Source organism: Podarcis liolepis (assembly GCF_965112155.1).
Source record: "Podarcis liolepis genome assembly, chromosome: 6".
Taxonomy (NCBI): domain Eukaryota; kingdom Metazoa; phylum Chordata; class Lepidosauria; order Squamata; family Lacertidae; genus Podarcis; species Podarcis liolepis.
Genome location: NC_139559.1, coordinates 5,586,602 through 5,605,773, shown reverse-complemented (window position 1 = coordinate 5,605,773; position 19,172 = coordinate 5,586,602). Strand labels below are relative to the sequence as shown.

Here is a 19,172-nt window from a genome sequence, read left to right as displayed (position 1 = left end):
AACAGAAGCGCAGAGAGAGGCTGTGTAAAGCATATTTAAGGCATTTTATTCAGCATCGGGACAAGGAAAAACATGTCTGCTCCCCTTCGTGTCCAAGCAAACAGCATAAGCAAAAGCTATACAGTTCCCAGCAAGCTGTGCTGGAATGTAAACAGACATCTGACATACAACAACTCCACATATCTGTTAAGGTGGAACGGAATATCGTAACACCAATGTCTTTTTTTGTTTTAACCTTAGTTTTTAATGCAATACAAGCGTCACTCAAATCCTGCCAAAATGTTTAGTTGTTTACAGTGTTCTCTTAAATAAAATTTTCCATTCCTTCTTAAAGTTTCTATCTTCCTGGTTTCTGATTTTCCAGGTCAATTTTGCCATTTCGGCATAGTTCATCATCTTCATCAGTCATTTGTCTCTGGTCGGGACATTATCTTTTTTCCATCATTGGGCCAGTAGTATCTGCGCTGCTTTTGTCATGTACATAAATAATCGTTTCTGCTCCTTTGGTATCTCTGCGTCTAAGATTCCTAGTAAAAAAGGCTTCTGGTTTTTTAACAAACGTTATTTTAAACATTTTTTTCAACTCATTATATATAATTTCCCAGAATGCTTTTGTTATCTTGCACGTCCACCACATGTGTTCGAATGTGCCTTCCTTCTCCTTACATTTCCAACATATTTCTAAAGCAGTTATGTCTAAAGCATCTTTGCTAGCTTTATAGGTGTTAAATACCACCGGCACATCAATTTCATATAGTGCTCCTTCAACGCACAGCATGCTGTGAATTTAAGTCCACCAATATCCTCTCTTTTGTAGAGGTGAAATTTTATTTTCTTTTTCTTTAGCCTTGGAAAGAATTATCTCCTTTAACTCCCTTTCCCCCCTCAAGCTGCACTTGGCTCTGCAGTCATTCTGGGAGGCTCTATTAATTAATGCTCTTAAGGCAATTTGCGATCAGCAGATGAAAGGTGCCAAAAGATCGCAAAGTATTGTAATCAGATAGTGAATCATGCCTCTGAGCCACCGGCAGCTCGGTGGAATTTATGTTCTGCTAACGTCGATAATTCGACATATGATAATGCATATCATTCAAATTACAGCTTAATTTAGCACAAATGAATATGGGAGGATTAGCATATTTCTCCATCAGCCCCAATTAAAGGACATTAAGGAGAAAGTCAGCTGGAGCAGAGAGGAGAGAGCAAGCGTAAAAGATCCCCAGGGATTCAGAACAGGGACCCCTCTGGGGGTTAGCAGCTGGGGAGAGACAAAGGAAGAGTGTTTGCCTGAAAGTTTTTTGGTACTTTTTTTGGGGGGGGGGTTTCATTTCCAGCCGAAGCAAAATCCCACTGCCAAAGCTCGCAGCCGGTGACAATATGGAAGTGGGAATAGGTGAGATATTCCGATCCCATCATCCGCCTGCAAAGACCTGGGCGAAAAGGCGCATCTTGACCTGATCTTGAAAAGTATGCAAATATGAGGCCAGATGCACCCTGGGACAGTCCACCCCGCGACGGGGTGAGCTCCCGTTGCTCGGTCCCTGCTCCTGCCAACCTAGCAGTTCGAAAGCACGTCAAAGTGCAAGTAGATAAATAGGTACCGCTCTGGCGGGAAGGTAAATGGCGTTTCCGTGCGCTGCTCTGGTTCGCCAGAAGCGGCTTTGTCATGCTGGCCACATGACCTGAAGCTCGGCCAGTAAAGCAAGATGAGCGCCGCAACCCCAGAGTCATCCGCAACTGGACCTAATGGTCAGGGGTCCCTTTACCTTTACTTATAGGTTGGAATACACACATGCACAAACAAAGTGTATTTTCAGTTGGAACTTGCTGGAATTCAGTTCCAGCTCCTCTCAGGTGGGAGCCATAGCTAAAACGAGGGAGATGTTCATGGTGAGTTTTGGCACCTCTTTTTCTAGAAAAATAGCACATATATCCTCTTAATGCTGACTGAGATAACTGCCTCTCCTGGTTTTTGTACAGCCAGTTGTGGATGGCAAATAGCTGCCTTCTTAATGGGCCATTAGGCTGCTCTGGCCTGAGGCCATGTTGGAAGGTGCCTTAGATCACGAGGCCATTGCACAGGGAATGCCAGAGCAGCCTCCTGACTTGGGGAGGAAGGAGTAATGGAAAGGGCACTTGCATGAGGCTGCTGCTGTGTGCAAAGAAATGGCGACTGAGACTGCTTAAACCTTTCCTTTCTTTCCTTTATTTATTTCCTTCCTTCCATTCATGAGTCATTTTCCATTATGCATCTCGAAGTAATCTAACAATGGGAAACATCAGCACGATATAATTTCATGTGTAAAAATAATTGAATGAAGGCCTTTTGCTTTTTGGATTGAGGAACTCGGTGGAGCTTATTCAGACTCCAAATTCTTGACCAAAGGCCAATTGTAGTTTCTCTGAGGGTGCCTGAGATTTCCCCTGGAGATCCTCACAGCTGTCCATGGAGGCGCAGGTCAATTCTGTGTCCAGGGCAGCTGTGTACCAGCTCCATCTGGTACGCAGGGTGAGACCCTACCTGCCTGCGGACTGTCTTGCCAGAGTGGTGCATGCTCTAGTTATCTCCCGCTTGGACTACTGCAATGCGTTCTACGTGGGGCTACCTTTGAAGGTGACATGGGAACTACAACTAATCCAGAACGCGGCAGCTAGACTGGGGACTGGGAGCGGCTGCCGAGACCACATAACACTGGTCTTGAAAGGCCTACACTGCCTCCCAGTACGTTTCTGAGCATAATTCAAAGTGTTGGTGCTGACCTTTAAAGGCCTAAACGGCCTCGGTCCAGTATATCTGAAGGAGCGTCTCCACCCCCATTGTTCTGCCTGGACACTGAGGTCCAGCTCCGGGGGCCTTCTGGCGGTTCCCTCATTGCGAGAAGCCAAGTTACAGGGAACCAGACAGAGAGCCTTCTCGGTAGTGGCACCCGCCCTGTGGAATGCCCTCCTACCAGATGTCAAAGAGAAGAACAACTACCAGACTTTTAGAAGACATCTGAAGGCAGTCCTCTTTAGGGAAGCTTTTAATGTTTAACAGACCACTGTACAGTGGTACCTCGGGTTAAGTACTTAATTCGTTCCAGAGGTCCGTTCTTAACCTGAAACTGTTCTTAACCTGAAGCACCACTTTAGCTAATGGGGCCTCCTGCTGTTGCCACGCCGCCGGAGCACGATTTCTGTTATCATCCTGAAGCAAAGTTCTTAACCTGAAGCACTATTTCTGGGTTAGCAGAGTCTGTAACCTGAAGCGTATGTAACTTGAAGTGTATGTAACCTGAGGTACCACTGTATTTTAATACTCTGTTGGAAGCCGCCCAGAGTAGCTGGGGAAACCCAGCCAGATGGGCGGGGTATAAATAATAAATTCTATTCTATTCTATTCTGCATGCAAAGCTATGATTCCACCCTCCTGTCCCTCCCTCCCCAAAAGGCATGGAGCTCTCAACAGTGCTGGTATTTCAGAGGATTACTCCTCCCCTGGAAAGTCATTCTGCCATTCACTCACCTCTCTTCCCAATTCCTTCAGGTGCCTGCTTTCAAGAATGGAGTGGCAGCTTCTGGCATTTGCCATTTGCCTCAGTTTGGCTACCTCGAATTCGGCAGACTGTTCCGCTCAGTGCGCCGCATGTGCTCTTCACAGCCAGGATGTGGAGAAGCTGGTCAGCCCCTTGGTAAGTCGCAGCCTGGTCAAGACTTGGCTACCCTTGCCCACCTGAATCCTAATCCGATCTGGGATGCTGTTTATGCAAGCAAAACATACATGCAAGCATAATTTTGTTGGTAACTGTCAGGGGTTCAGAGACAGAGGCACAGGTGAGGGAGGAGACGGAGAGCGACGAGGAAGAATCCCAGGACAGTGAGGAAGAGGATGACAATGACTTGAGATCTTCCATGAGTCTCTCAAGTGAATCGGAGGATTCTCAGGAGGGGGCGCCCCTAGTCAGGACAAGGGGGGTCACAGGGGGGACCTGCCAGGAGCAGGGAAGCAGCAGGGAAACCCCGAGCGGGAGTGGGAGATCGGGACCGGCTTCCCAGCAGGAACGAAGGGAAGAGAGGGGGGTTCCCAGTGTGACACACGGAGCGGAGCAGGAAAGAGACAGGGGAAAGAGATCGGGGGAGGACGTCCTGCCGGAAGAGGCGGAGAGTAGTACAGGGAGTAGTGTAAGTGTCAAGAGGAAGGTCAGGGGTAGCGAACGCGCGCCAAGTTCAAATGTGGAGGCGCGCGGAAATGGAGAAAGCCCGGAGGAGGAGCCTAGCCCCAAAGCACGAAGAAGGGGGGAACAGGCATCTGAGGAATCCGCTTCAGGAGAGAGCAGGAGGGAAGGAACCCAGGGGGGCAGAAAGACCCTGCGGAAAAGGAAAGACAGGAAGAGGTGGTCTAGCACAAGCCTCTTAAGTTGGTGTAGAGGCGGGAGCGAGTCAGAGGGGACTTCAAATGTCTGACGTTAGAGACGCGGGGCTGGGCGCCTCGGTTGTGGAACCAATAATGAACTGCAATAAACACCCTTGTATATAAGAAGAGCTTGGCGTTGGTCTTTTGTGAGCTGAGACCTGAGGCAGCCCCTGACAGTAACCTATCTTGGTCTCAGACCAGTGGGAATGTTCCGGGTGGCAGGAGAGGATATATTGTTTATTAATACCCTTCCTAACTTGCACTAGCAAGTTCCTTTACTTAGCAGAGTGCATTCCCCTTTACACAGCAGAAAACTAGATGCAAACTCGTGTGAGTTTCTTAAGACAATACGCTATTCCATCTGGCTTGTCCAGATTGAAATGTGTTCTGATATTTTCCTGGTAAGACCCCTTGAATCTCTCCTAAAAGAATAAAGACACCACAGTCTTATTCATAAGCAAGAAAAAGAAAGTTTACTCACGGTCAGGCAGAGCGCAGTGTGATCTCTGAAGGCAGGCTTCAGGCTTAAAGTTTCAAACATATACTTAGAGTGTTAAAATCGAAATGTGGAAATATGGAAATAACGACAAGAGGCAGGATTGAGATTTGGAGTTATGCTTCAAGGTCCAGACTATGGGAAGTCCCAAAAATTAATAATTACAATTTGGAAGATAATTCGATCTTTTTTGTTTTAGTTTTTTTATTTTTATTGGATTGTGATTTGATATGTTAATTGGATTTTTTTAATTGGAAAATTAATAAAAAAAAATTAACAGAAAATAAAGTTTCAAACATATGCATACAGGTTTACTCCATAAGAGAGATTTACCTAGTGACTGGAAGCTAGCGGTCCAGCAGTTCACAGGACGCAAGGAAGATGGAAAAGAAGGGAGTGGCAGCATGCCTTGTCCTTTTGTGACCTGGTCTGGAAAGGTCACGCCCACCCACTGGTCACATGCAAGAGGAAGGATGCTCCAGCCCAGGAGGAACAGGAAGTTTCGACTGGCTGGACCAAACATTCCCTTGCATGTCCACTCTAGCAAAACAAGGAATGTTGTATTTGACTGCTCCCAGTGGATTACATCCACGAGACCCACCTCTCCTGTGTCTATGGAGAGGATACCTGCATTTAACATCAGCTGATCCATCCCCCGGCCAATCACCTTCCGAGACCCCACTGTTCCACCATCCCTCATCCAACCATAGTCCTTCAAAGACTCCAAGCTTTGTTACTGGATGTGCAGAGCTCTCCTCGTACCTTATCTGGAGTTGTTTTTCGCTCTAACATTCAGCTGTTAGATTCCTCCTAAACTGGTTCTTACCAGTTTTATGACCGAAGCTCCCTTTTGCGTACGCAATGCTGGCACTCACTGATAATGGGTTTTGCAGAATTTCTATCTCTGGGCCACGGAGGGAATGTTGACCAGGTTGTCCCTTTTGTTGGTGTCTTACAGATATGCTCCCTGGAGTGCCAAGGCTCCTTGCTGTCCAGCGCTGAGTGGGAGAAGTGTAAGAAAGCTCTGTCCTTCCTCGCCCCTTTCCTGATTGAGGGGGAGCCTGATAGACCATCCCAGGGGGATGAAGACGAGGAGACCGAACAGGAAGGTGACCCTAGACCCAGGGAGGTGTACAGTGGGCCGGCCAAACGTTATGGAGGCTTCATGAAAAAGCTAGACAAGAACAAGATCTTTTCTCTCCTCCGCGAGAACGCCCTTGCCAAGGGGAACGTGGCAAAGAAGTACGGCGGATTCTTCCGGAAGGTGGGGGAGAGGGCAGCCTCTGAGGTGGGCGCTGAGGAGGAATACCCGGCGGCTCTGGAGACCGGGGACCTGGCCTACAATGGGGAAGAGTCAGATGCGGGGTTGCTCAAGGATGAGGTGAAACGCTACGGGGGTTTCCTCCGCAAGTACCCCAAGCGAGGTTCCGACACGGCGGCCGGCGAGGAAGGCAGGCAAGAGCTGGGGGACCTGCGCAAGCGCTACGGGGGCTTCATGCGCAGGATCCGACCCAAGCTGAAGTGGGACAATCAGAAGCGCTACGGAGGGTTCCTGCGGCGCCAGTTCAAGGTGACCACCAGGTCGGAGGAAGAGCCCAACGCCTACTCAGAGGAGGCCTATGACTTATAGAAGCCGCTTTGGGCAGACACCCAAGGTGTCCTCCGGCCACGACACCCCCAAATATAGACTGTGTGGGTCACTCCAACCGCTCACCCCAGTGCTCAGCCAAGTAGTGCAAAGGCCACCGGCAGGCCTGATAGAGAAGGAATGAATCGACATCATGGGGTAGCTTAGCATGGATTTTGAGGTGAAGGGAAGCCAGGGTTTGGGGGTTCAGGGCCTGAGATGCAGCTTTCTGTTGCTGTCCTCAATCTCTAGAAAGAGGGGTGCATGTATGGAGATGCTGTCCGCTTCCAGTCTCTAAAGAGATTTGTTCTCATCTGTCATTAATATTTTGTTTCCCTGTCTGCCAAAAAACGAATCTAGCCTGGCTAACAAATCTAATTAGCCGGTACAATAACAAAACCACATCAATGAAGCGCACCAAAAGTGCACACCTAAGCCTGTTTGCTTGGAAGTAAAATCCCTCTGAATTCCTAGCCAGTGCGCTTAGAAGTGCAGCCTGTAAACAAATTTAAACGGTGAAAACAGCAGCAATCAAAGCTCATTGAAGAGTAATAGCTTGGAAACACCTGCTGGTACAAAGCAATCACAGTCCAAACCTCAGCTGGATAAAGCGGCCTTCCCCAACCTGGTGCCCTCCTGATGCCATCAGCCGCAACCTGTATGGCTGTGCAGTCTGAAACTGATGGGATTTGTAGTCCAAAAACAGCTGCAAAGCAACTGGTTGGTGAAAGGTCAAATGGAAATAGCAAGACTTTTTAACAACTTTAAATAGTGTCACATCCATCCTATAAAAAGCAGTATTCAGAATAGCGCTTTGCACGGCCCACTAAGGAAGACAATAACATAATAATGTTCACAATAGGAATCCTAGAATCACAGATTTGGAAGGGAACCTGAAGAGCATCTAGTCCAATCCCCTGCAATGGAGGAATATGCAGCTGTCCTATACGGGGGTCGAAGCTGCAACCTTGCCATTATCAGCACCATGCTCTAACCAACTGAGCTATCAATTGCGCATTTATTGAAAATCAAAACTATTTAATTAATTCAACAAGATGGATGAACTTGATCCAGTGATGGCAGCTTTTCAAAGCCAACAGAGTGATAGATAACTCAGTCGGTAGAGCATGAGACTCTTAATCTCAGGGTGGTGGATTCGAGTCCTACTTTGTGCAAAAATATTCCTGTGTTGTCGGTGGTTGGACAACGTGAGCCCCCTGGTCCCTTCCAACTCTAGGATTTTATGATAGTCATTTGCACCTCCAGTGCCCAGCTGCCACCCCTTGCCTCTCAGATAATCCTAGTGCCCCTCAGGGGGTGATCTCGCCCACTTTGTGAACCTCCGGAGCAGGCGAATGGGTTTGCTCTAAGCATGATAAAATCTGGCTGCTGCCCTCTCTCTTTACACTGTGCATATATGATTTACTTTAAGTGTTCCCTTTAAAATGTCAAGTGTGAAATGTGACAAGGAGGTGTTTCAAAACACGCGCATCGTACAGGCACACACGTTCCCAGGGTCGCGACTGGCAAGTCAGTTAGCTTTGTAGTGTTTGAAATCACCCTCTGTGGACGGGCTTTGCAAGGAATCTGTCACGCAGGACCTTTAGGACTCGAGAGGACAGTGGGGCAAAAAAACCCAACCCAAACAAAAACAGAGAAAAGAGTGTGTGCCCCATGGGAACCGATGTTTGTATCATGCCAGCTTCAAATTAAGTGAAAACCTTTGTGCCGCCTAGCTGAGCCAGATGTGGTGTGATAGATGCGTTTGCACCCTGGAAGTCTGCATTTTTATTTCTTCTGCTCGTGCAGTTTCCTAAGTGCTACCCCAAACACCCATTTCCCAGAGCCAATTAAAGCGTGTGGCTCACAGATCACACAATAATTTCTCCGTCTTTCGCATGATGTAGGCAGGGGTCAGCAAACTTTTTCAGCAGCGGGCCAGCCCACTGTCCAGCAGACCTTGCGGGGGGCCGGACTATATTTTGAAAAATAAAATAAATGAAGGAATTCCTATGCCCCACAAATAACCCAGAGATGCATTTTAAATAAAAGCACACATTCTACTCATGTAAAAACACGCTGATTCCCAGACCGTCCATGGGCCGGATTTAGAAGGCGATTGGGCCCGATCCGACCCCTGGGCCTTAGTTTGCCTACCCATGATGTGGGGGGTGAGGAGTGAATTCTGTGTCCGACTTGACTCAGACCCATTTCCCCCCCAAGCCCCAACCCCATCGTGCTTGTCCTTTGGAACATTGGCACCAGGGCTGTCTTTAGCATATTTGGTGCAGAGGTGCAAAGATCCGCCCACTGCCCCCAAATTTAGTTTAGCCCCGCCCTGGCACCGTTGAGTCTGACAAGTGCTGCTGCTGTGAGGTGAAAACCGGAATGGTCATGGCTGGGGAGGATCAGGAAGAGGCTAGGAAGAACAGGGAGAGGCGGTGAAGTGGAGAGAAATGGAAGATCTGCCAAGGAAGGGTGAGCGAGAGAGAGAGATTGGCTGCTCTGTTTCGGGATTCTCAGGATCAGAGGCAGAGGACACCCACTCAACCCACTTCCCTGTTCTGCTGGCTGCTTCCGCCGCTCCCAGACCCACCCAGGAGCCACTGGGCATAGCTGCCAACTTTTCCCTTTTCTTGTGAGGAATCCTATTCGGAATAAGGGAATTTCCCTTAAAAAAAGGGAAACGTTGACAGCTATGCCCTGGGGGTGGCCGGGGTCTCCCTCTCAGCATTTCTGGGGGCGATCGGCTTCTCTTGTGGGTGCGCAGCTGCCACCTGGCAAGCAGGGCTAAGCGCGGATCACTGGTGCTTGTTTCCAGCAGCTGGGACAGGCGCGATCTCAATCCCTCCGCTTTCCTTCCTCTTCCTCCTCCTCCATCCCCCACTTCCCTTCTCTCCATTGCAATACAGCGCCAGTGGTCAACTTTGACAGTGGCCAGGGAAGGGGAGGTTGGGGTCGGGTGAGTGGTGTCGCCACGAGCCAACCACCCTGGGGAGCTTAGGTGGCTTCAGCGGCGGGTGTCTGGCACCAGTGGCATAGCGTGGGGGGTGCAGGGGGGGCCGGCCACACCGGGCGCAACACCTGGGGGTTAGGGTTAGGGGGCGCAAATCCACGGGTTAGGGGGCGCAAATTACTTGCCTTGCCCCGGGTGCTGACAACCCACGCTACGCCACTGTCTGGCACCCTCCAGAATTCGGCGCCCAGGTGCCCTGCACCCCTTGCATGCCCGGGTAAAGACGGCCCTGATTGGCACTATGTCCCACGGAGAGTGGCATCTGCCACTGGGTTTTGAAGGCCAGGCCGATCTTACCCTCAGAAGCAGATCACCACTTGCCCAAGCCACGAGCGACCAAATTAGAAAGTTGCGTTTTGCTAGAGGGTGAAGCATCCGCTGGGGCTTCACCCGGAAGCAGCAGCCGAAGTCTGCAAGGCACTTTGAGGGACAAAATTCCTGGCTCCCCGTGGGTGATAAAGGCTCAGAAAGGAAAGGGTAGTCTAAGGGTGTTTATTGGGGCTTGTTGGTATCCGTCTGCCTCGGGAAACAATGGAAAACTGCGTCTTTGGGGGTGAAGTCAAGCTGTTGGAGAATTACAGCACCTGCTGTGGCTGTAGAGACTGAAATGGGAGAGACATGTTTTGCTGCAGCTGGGGCAGATGAAGACATCCTTACTCCTAGGTAAATCTGCATAGAATGACACCTTAGGGTATTCACAGATAGTGGCTCAGTAGCCCAGCTTTTGTTGATTGCAGTCCACACTGGCAGGCTGGTCAACTTGCTAATTTCCTGAAGCATGGGGAAACTTATTTCCTCCCTTCCCTTGAGGGCCACATTCCCCCTGTTAATAAATAATAATAATAATAATAATAATAATAATAATAATAATAATAATATATTTATTTATACCCTGCCCATCTGGCTGGGTTTCCCCAGCCACTCTGGGTGGCTCCCAACAGAATTAAAAGCACAACAAAACACCAGACATTAAAAACTTCCCTAAGCAGGGCTGCCTTCAGATGTCTTCTAAAAGTCAGATACGGTAGTTGTTTATCTCCTTGACATCTGATGGGAAGGCATTCCAGAGGGCAGGCGCCACCACTGAGAAGGCCCTCTGCCTGGTTCCCTGTAACCTCACTTCTCGCAGGGATGCTGCAGTCTAGCAGTGGGTGGGGCTGGAAAATGTATTTGGGGCTGGACCCACCCCATCACCCCCTCTCTCTCTCTCACGCACCCCATTCTCCCACGCCCTTCTCTAATGTAGACTTGGCCAATCTACTAGAAAACAGTCCTTGGAAAGAGTGGAGCATGTGCATATGGGAAATCAATCTTTATTGGGTTTCCCCCCATTCACTATTGGTATTACAATAATCAATCAGTGGTAGTTTTTCCTAATCTCCATTTGGTTCCCTCTGCAGCCCCTTTTGCTATCGCACCCCCACAGGAAAAAAAGAAAGCCTGGCCATTTCAATTTATTTGCCAAATGATTAAGTTGCCTTTCAGCACAAGGTACTCAGGACAAAGCAGGGTACTCTTCAAAAGGTGTGTTTTTAATTAAAAAACCAAACACATGATATATTTAATTCCATTTATGAATTGCTTCCCATCAAGGATGCAACATTGCGACAAGAACATCGGCAAAACAAAACAACACCCCTCACAATTCTAACAATTGACAAACCCCATTTTTATATGCAAAGACAACGAAATGCAATTTCGAAACTGAAAAACCATTTCAAATCCAGGACAGGTGCAGCCTGGGACAGAGACATCCACTTAAAAGGTCTTCAACAGGCAGCAAAACAGTGCTTTCCTGGAATTCAGGAAATGTCAGGCCACAATAGTCTCCTAGGGCCTGTCCATACCTTGGCCCAGGGCCAGCACAGGACTTTTTGCTGCTATAGTCAAAACAGAAAATGTCATGCCAGCATCGCCTTCACTTCTGCAACCAACACTCCTGCTCCTCTGCTGTACATCTGCCCACCTGCTGGGGGGCAGAAGGAGGCCAGAGAGGAGCTGGCTGCAGAGGGTGGGCACGTGGCGGTGGCAGAAGGGCAGGAGAAGGCGACTGGCACACTCCTTGTAGGCCACCCCTCACAGCTGTCCGGATCTGGCCGCCCTGAGGCAACTGCCTCACATTGCCCCATTGGTGGGCTGGCCCTGCCTCGATTCATAGGCGCCAACTCCTAGGAGCTGAGGCAGTTTCAGCTCCCCAATGTCTTTTTTCAGAGGGCTTTTGGCTCCACCCCTTGCCTCCTTGTGACATCAGGATGTTGTGTGACTTCGCATTGGGCCTGTGGGAATGTTCATGGATGCAGGAGAGGATATATTATTGGATTATGGCCTTTCCAACTTGTGTAAACAAGTTCACAATTTAGCAGAGTAATATTCCCCTTTTTAAACTCACAGCGGATGCGTTAGCTCAGGCTCGCTAAAGCCTCTATAATAACTGTTCTGGTATTTTCCCCTTATTCCCTCATAAAAGATAAGACACAACACAGTCTTCTATAAAAGTATAAAAAGAGTTTACTCACATTCTGTTCACAATCGGATCCCAGAAGGCAGACTTAGCTTAGAAAAGTTACATACATCTGGAAACTATCTCATAAGGAGACAGTCCCTTTGTCATCTCTTGGCTACAAGAGGGCATCTTTGGCTAAGCAGATGTTGCTTCTTCGATGCATGTAGTCACAGAGAGAGAGAGATGGCTGCCCTGCCCTGTGCTTTTGTCGTTACCTGCACAGGTGAGGCCATCTCCACCTCTAGTCACATGCAGAGGAAGTCTGTCCCAGGCCAGAAGAAAACAGGAAATTTACCTGCTGGCTGGACAAACATTCCTCCCCATGTGTAAACATGTTCACTCTAGGAATGTTGTACTTGACTGCTCTTGCGTTCCACGTCCCACAGGGCCCCCTCAATCCTTTGGAGAAGCTGATGCCTCTGCCTCAACTTAATGTGGATGGCGAATCCTTTCTGCATCCTTCAGTTTCTCCTTGCCCACCCTTCACTCTCCTCCAATTCCTGCTGCCCCACAATTTCTCCTCCCCAAACTGGGAGACTCCCCATGCCCTGAAGATCCATATAGGAGAGCTGCATTGATTGCATAGGGAGCATCCAGGTTTAGCTTATTTATTTCTTAAAATTTATACCCTGCTTGATTGCAGAAAACCCAACCCAACCAACCAAACCCAAGAGCCCTCAAAGCAGAATAAAACCAGTAAGTTATTGGTAAAATCATTTACTAAGAACAACTCTGCTAAATGTTCAAGGGATAAAATCAATGAGCTAAAAACGGTTCAAAGCATGCATCAACGTACTTCTTAGCTTGTCTAGATGAAAATGTTTTTAGCAGGTACCAAACTAAGATCATGGCCACTGGTGCCATCACCTCCTGGTAAATAGAAGGGGGAGAAATGGAGGCAGTGAGAGATTTTACTTTCTTGGGCTCCATGATCACTGCAGATGGTGACAGCACTCACGAAATTAAAAGATGCCTGATTCTTGGGAGAAAAGCAATGACAAACCTAGAGAGCATCTTAAAAAGCAGAGACATCACCTTGCCGACAAAGGTCCGTATAGCTAAAGCTATGGTTTTCCCAATAGTGATGCATGGAAGTGAGAGCTGGACCATAAAGAAGGCTGATCGCCGAAGAATTGATGCTTTTGAATTATGGTGCTGGAGGAGACTCTTGAGAGTCCCATGGACTGCAAGAAGATCAAACCTATCCATTCTGAAGGAAATCAGCCCTGTGTGCTCACTGGAAGGACAGATCCTGAAGCTGAGGCTCCAAGACTTTGGCCACCTCATGAGAAGAGAAGACTCCCTGGAAAAGACTCTGATGTTGGGAAAGATGGAGGGCACAAGGAGAAGGGGAAGACAGAGGACGAGATGGTTGGACAGTGTTCTCGGAGCTACCAGCATGAGTTTGACCAAACTGCGGGAAGCGGTGGAAGACAGGAGTGCCTGGCATGCTCTGGTCCAGGGGGTCATGAAGAGTCGGACACGACAAAACGACTAAACAACAACAAAAAGGGTGCAATCCAGGAGGAGCAGCAGTAGTTGGAGGAGAACGCTGCACATAGGAGGGTGAATCAAAGGAGAATTGAGGGGTCACACATTCCACATCAAGCCAAGGTACAGATGCCCACCCTCCTGAGACCCCAAAACTGAAGCATCAGACTAGAAAGCAGGAGGAAACCTCCCTACGCTTTGTTAGGAGAAGCAGGGCAGTTCCAGTTCTACTTGTGTGCCAGTCCCTGAGTGCCACTTATGGCTCGATGGCCAGATGTCCCTCTCCATCCCCCATCGACTGAGACATTATCCAGCCCCTACAAAGGGTCTTGGGTGGCAGATCTGCCTATGCAAGCTTCACTGGAGTAGCTCTCTCTTCCTGGATCAGGGCAAGACGGGACCCAGGACTGTCAGGGGCTCACACCTCTAATAATACTACTTCACTCTCTCCGACTTCCCTATTTGCAAGAGAAATGTGCTGTTTTAGTGGAGGAGCCAGAATCTCTTACTTGCGTGGAGGTCACCCTCATCAGCGCCAAAGCGGGCTTTTCGCAAGACCTCCTAACAAAGGGAAGCGCCATTAATCTCCTCTTTCCCATTCGTCCCCGCCTTTCCCCATTGTTATTCCACAGCCACCTATTGGCTGCCCCCTGAATTAGGCCGTCTATTCACCTGGCATAATGGGGAGCATTGCCCGGAGAGCCTCAGATCCGGCCCGCTTCTATTCAAGCTAAATTGCGGCTCTGACCCTTCGCCATGAGGAATATAAGGCGCAGCAAAATAACAATTTTGCCCCATTGTTGAAGTGATCCCGAGGTAACCTGCAATTTGTTGGCTCAGCAGCCGCTTGGGCTTTGATATTCCACCATCGTATTTGCAGGTGCTGTTCAATCCGCTTTCTTTGGCTGTGAGGGACAGGCACGATTCAAGAGCCCAGGCTGCCTGTATTAGGTTGCCCGCACTCAGGAACAATGAAAGGTACTCTAGAAGATGCTTCTTTGCTGGTAAACTGCCACTAACAAGCAGTCTTTGCATGCAGTCTGATTAATAATAATATTTTTTTAAAAATATATATTTCTTATACCCTGCCCATTTGACTGGGTAACCCCAGCCACTCTGGGTGGCTGCCAACAAAATCTTATTCTTATTCTTATTCTTATTCTTATTCTTATTCTTATTCTTATTCTTATTCTTATTCTTATTATTTATATACCGCCCTGTACCCGGAGGTCTCAGGGCTGTTCACAGAAAGGATCAAAATAAAAACCACAATATATATACTGTATTTTTTGCTCTATAAGACTCACTTTTTCCCTCCTAAAAAGTAAGGGGGAATGTGTGTGTGTCTTATGGAGCGAATGCAGGCTGCGCAGCTATCCCAGAAGCCAGAACAGTAAGAGGGATCGCTGCATTCATTGCACAGCGATCCCTCTTGCTGTTCTGGCTTCTGAGATTCAGAATATTTTTTTTTATTGTTTTCCTCCTCCAAAAACTAGGTGCATCTTGTGGTCTGGTGCGTCTTATAGAGCGAAAAATACGGTAATCAAAATAAAAACAACAACCCAATAACACCCCCCAAAAAATTAAGCAACAAAACAAAACATCAAGGATTAATAATAATAATAAAATTTTATTTATATCCTGCCCTCCCCAGCCAAAGCCGGGCTCAGAGCGGCTAACAACAATAAAAATAACACAGCTAATGATAATAGATAAAGACTCTTGTGTTTCTCCACAGCATGTATATTTGCAATACTAACAAGCTGTTTCCCGCCACCCAATTAAAAATTATGTCCTTACCCTTTTCATTTATGCACAAGCAATTAACGGTACAAAAATGACTTATTTCCCCTCAACTACTTGGAACCTTAACACTCTTTAGATCAGTGATGGCCAAACTCCCATCATCCCTAGCTAACAGGACCAGTGGTCAGGGATGGTGGGAACTGTAGTCCCAGAAAAGCTGGAGGGCCAAGTTTGGCCATCACTGCTTTAGATATACTCCCCCCCCCCTCTTGCAGGGGTGCACCAATGGTTTTTAATGGTGTGTATGAAAATGCACAGTGTTAGCACATGGGATCAAACTTGTGCAAGCAAAGAGGTGTGTTGTGCACACAGGTTCCTCAGGGCACAGCTAGATGGGCCAGTGATCCGATTGGGGATCAGGCAGTTTCGTATGTTCCTGTGTAGTTATTGCAGATCCAGAGTTCTGGGTGAAAGAGAAATGTCTAGCAAGCCTGAGGATGTCCTCAGTTCTTGACTGTAGCATCAAGCAATGACTTGCATCCTATGTCCATGTCCGTTGATATTACATGCCCAGACAATGGTCTGAGGTTCTGTTACATTGTGAAAGCTGCGCGGGTCTTAGCCAAGCACACTTGTACCTTTCCAGACCCAAATGCCACCCAAATTCAGAATTCACCAGGGTTCAAATCTGAAAATTGCCCGAGTTGAACATTTGGCTTCCGAGCGTAATTTTACGGTCATGAAGAACAATGACCCTTAAACAATTAAATAGGGTTGATCATTTTGAAGTGACTTGGTGAGCCAAACCATTCCCTAAATTCAGTGTCATCCATACTAGGGGTGAATAGTAAAATCCGGGTGAATAGAAATTCTAACCTGCTGCACACAAGTTCAGGTTCGAGGCGAAGGATAGAACTGTAGAGCTAGGAGGGCACTAAAAGGCCAACCCCAAGTCAAAGCTCCAAATGGCCTCCAGCTCTAGTATCAACTTAAAAGATTCACTAACCATACCTACAGCGTGGAACGTTTGGCGCAGGAATCCCAGCAGGAATGAGGAGCCCAGGTGACTGCTGTCCGTCAAGACCAGCTACTCAACAGCCACTGATCCTACAATGTTCCAGCTGTTTTATGGTGTTCCCACCTTCCAGTTCATTGCTCCACGACACCTGTGACCTTCACCCAAGCAGGTAAAGTCCATGACCCCTCAAATGACCCCCACCTACCTAATAACCACAGCTTCAGTCAACCTACCTTCCAGGTTCCCTCTCCTTAGCCAACTGGGTAATGTTTGGCCTTCTGCAAATCAGCCACATCCTTCCTTTCTTCTCAGCTGTCTGCACAGCCTCTTGGCTCCAGGCAACGGCCAGCTCTTCTCCTTTAAATCATCCATCCTCTTTGAACCTGGAGGACTGACAACCCCTAAGGATGGTCCTACCCCTAGCGAGAGTGAGCCGGTCACCTCAGGCCACAGATGTGGAAGGATGGGGAGCAGCGAATGTGACATTTTGGAGAGCAGAGCTGTGTGTGACCCACCTGGCTTGCCCTGCATCCCTTAAGCCAGGCTGTTGTCCTCAGGTGTGGTGCAGGAAGTTGCCTCATTGTCAGTGTTGAGATTCTGAATGTACATCTTGCCCTTTGCATCTGGCAGTTAAACCTGACTGCTTCTTAGAGGGGGAGAAACTGTAAATTTGGGCGCTGCCTCCCCTGTTTGCTCACCCCCCAGGACCTGGTATTCAGAGGCAAATCACCAGTAACATGGATACTTCTTTTCTCACTGTTAACAAACCTCCCCCTCTTCACAGTTAAATTTGCCTAATCCTTTTAAAAAGTCATCTCTCAGCATAAGCCCATCATTACACCCGAGGGCAGGTTAGTTTTGTGTGTAAATTAGTGTTTTTTTCTTAGGCTAGCACAGCTGAGAAACCTGAATTCTACTTTGACATACAACAAAGTTTCACATAAACCTCACGCATTCAACAAAACGACAGGATTCACATTTCACAGGGCAAAACACGCTTCCGGTTTCACATTTGAAATTCAGCCTCCGCGAGGACCTCACAAAAGCCCTAATCTCTAGTTATTGCTGATTCGTTCTAAGACAACAAAATTAGTAATCGTTTTGCTTTTCCCCACTTAAATATTCCAGCCCTCCCACCACCCCCTGCCTGCTCCTGACAGCATACATTACTGGGAATGCTGAAACAACTTTTAACCCTGGGTAAAAATAAACTCAAATTTTTGCAGGGAAGCTCTGAGACGGGTTGAATGGGGGAAATGAGCTCTTTCTGCATGCATGGTGTGACGAGATTCTGGACGATGCACTCTTTGGCTCAGCACTGGCCCTGCCAAATCCCTCTCCTTGTCTCTTGTGCCGTTCTTTTGTGTACTGGTTGCTTTGGGTATATTTTGCCCTCGAGTTTTCAAGGATCAATAAAGCATTTGGCGTGCCCAGCAACCGGGTTTGTTCTTTCTCCCCTTGTTCTCCTTCTCCGTGATGAATAATAATAAAAAAATGTGACCGTGACCTTGGATGATCTGTTCTTTACCCACTCGAAATGAACGAAGTGTTCCTGTGTGGTGATGGGGGTGCTTGTGGGTTGGTGGGAAGGAGTATTCTCGGTGCCAAGATTTGGAGGCACCCAGCGGGCCCTTCTTAACCTGGAACAGGCAGGACATGTGCCGCCTCCACAGCTGGCAATGCTTCTGAACACCTGCTGCTGGAAACCACAGGAGGGGAGAAGGTGCTATTGGGCTCAGGCAGTGGCGTAGCGTGGGGGGTGCAGGGGGGGGCGGCCGCACTGGGCGCAACATCTGGGGGTTAGGGTTAGGGGGCGCAAATCCACGGGTTAGGGGGCGCAAATTACTTGCCTTGCCCCGGGTGCTGACAACCCATGCTACGCCACTGGGCTCAGGCCTTGTTTGTGAGCACACGGGCTCCCACAGGCATCTGACTGGCCACTGTGAGAACAGGATGCTGGACGAGATAGACCACTGGCCTGATCCAACAACAAGAACAACAACAACAACAACAACAACAACAACATACTTTTATTTACATCCGGCCCTCCCCAGCCGAAGCTGGGCTCAGAGCGGCTAACAACAATAAAAGCAACACAGCATTCTAAAATCAATTCATTCTAAAATCAATTCAGAATCAAATTAATGGCAACCATTGGGCTAGAGTTCTATGTGTATCAAGGAAGGAGGGGGTCAGGCTGTGCCTCGGCCAAAGCCCTGGTGGAACAGTTCCGTCTTGCAGGCCCTGCGGAAAGATGTCAAGTCCCACAGGGCCCTAGTCTCTTGTGACAGAGCATTCCACCAGATTGGGGCCACAGCCGAAAAAGCCCTGGCTCTGGTTGAGGCCAGCCTAACTTCCCTGTGGCCCGGGACGTCCAAGATGTTTTTGTTTGAAGACCACAAGGTCCTCCGTGGGACATAGCAGGAGAGACGGTCCCGTAGGTACGAGGGTCCTAGGGCGTATAGGGCTTAAACCTGATCCTGTACTCCACCAGGAGCCAGTGCAGCTGGTATAGCACCGGGTGAATGTGATCTCGCAGCGAAGACCCCGTAAGGAGTCTCGCCGCGGCATTCTGCACCCGCTTGAGTTTCTGGGTCTGTCTCAAGGGCAGCCCCACGTAGAGCGAGTTACAATAATCCAGTCTGGAGGTGACTGTCACGTGGATCACAGTGGCTAGGTCAGGGCGAGAGACGTAACAACAACAACAACAACAACAACAACAACAACAACAACAACAACAACTTATTATTTGTTCCCCAGCCACTCTGGGCGGCTTCCAACAAATATTAAAAATACATTAAAATGTCACACATTAAAAACTTCCCTAAACAAGCTCAGGTGTGCGCAGTCCAGACAGCTGCCATGCATGCACAGCTAAGAGC

At 48.4% G+C, this 19,172-nt stretch overlaps 1 protein-coding gene and 1 long non-coding RNA gene across 2 annotated transcripts in view; both read left to right on the top strand.

Annotated features, from left to right (window-relative positions):
* Nucleotides 1-8,654, top strand: part of PDYN (prodynorphin) — a 30,506-nt gene extending 21,852 nt beyond the window's left edge. The window contains exons 2-3 of the mRNA XM_083507716.1: nucleotides 3,527-3,671; nucleotides 5,848-8,654. Coding sequence (XP_083363842.1) covers nucleotides 3,527-3,671; nucleotides 5,848-6,519 — 817 coding nt within the window. The 3' untranslated portion in view covers nucleotides 6,520-8,654. The remainder of the gene's footprint in view (nucleotides 1-3,526; nucleotides 3,672-5,847) is intronic.
* Nucleotides 1-17,796, top strand: part of LOC310708966 — a 190,386-nt gene extending 172,590 nt beyond the window's left edge. The window contains exon 2 of the long non-coding RNA XR_014527268.1: nucleotides 17,075-17,796. This is a non-coding gene — a long non-coding RNA (uncharacterized lncRNA). The remainder of the gene's footprint in view (nucleotides 1-17,074) is intronic.
* Nucleotides 17,797-19,172: the final 1,376 nt, after the last annotated feature.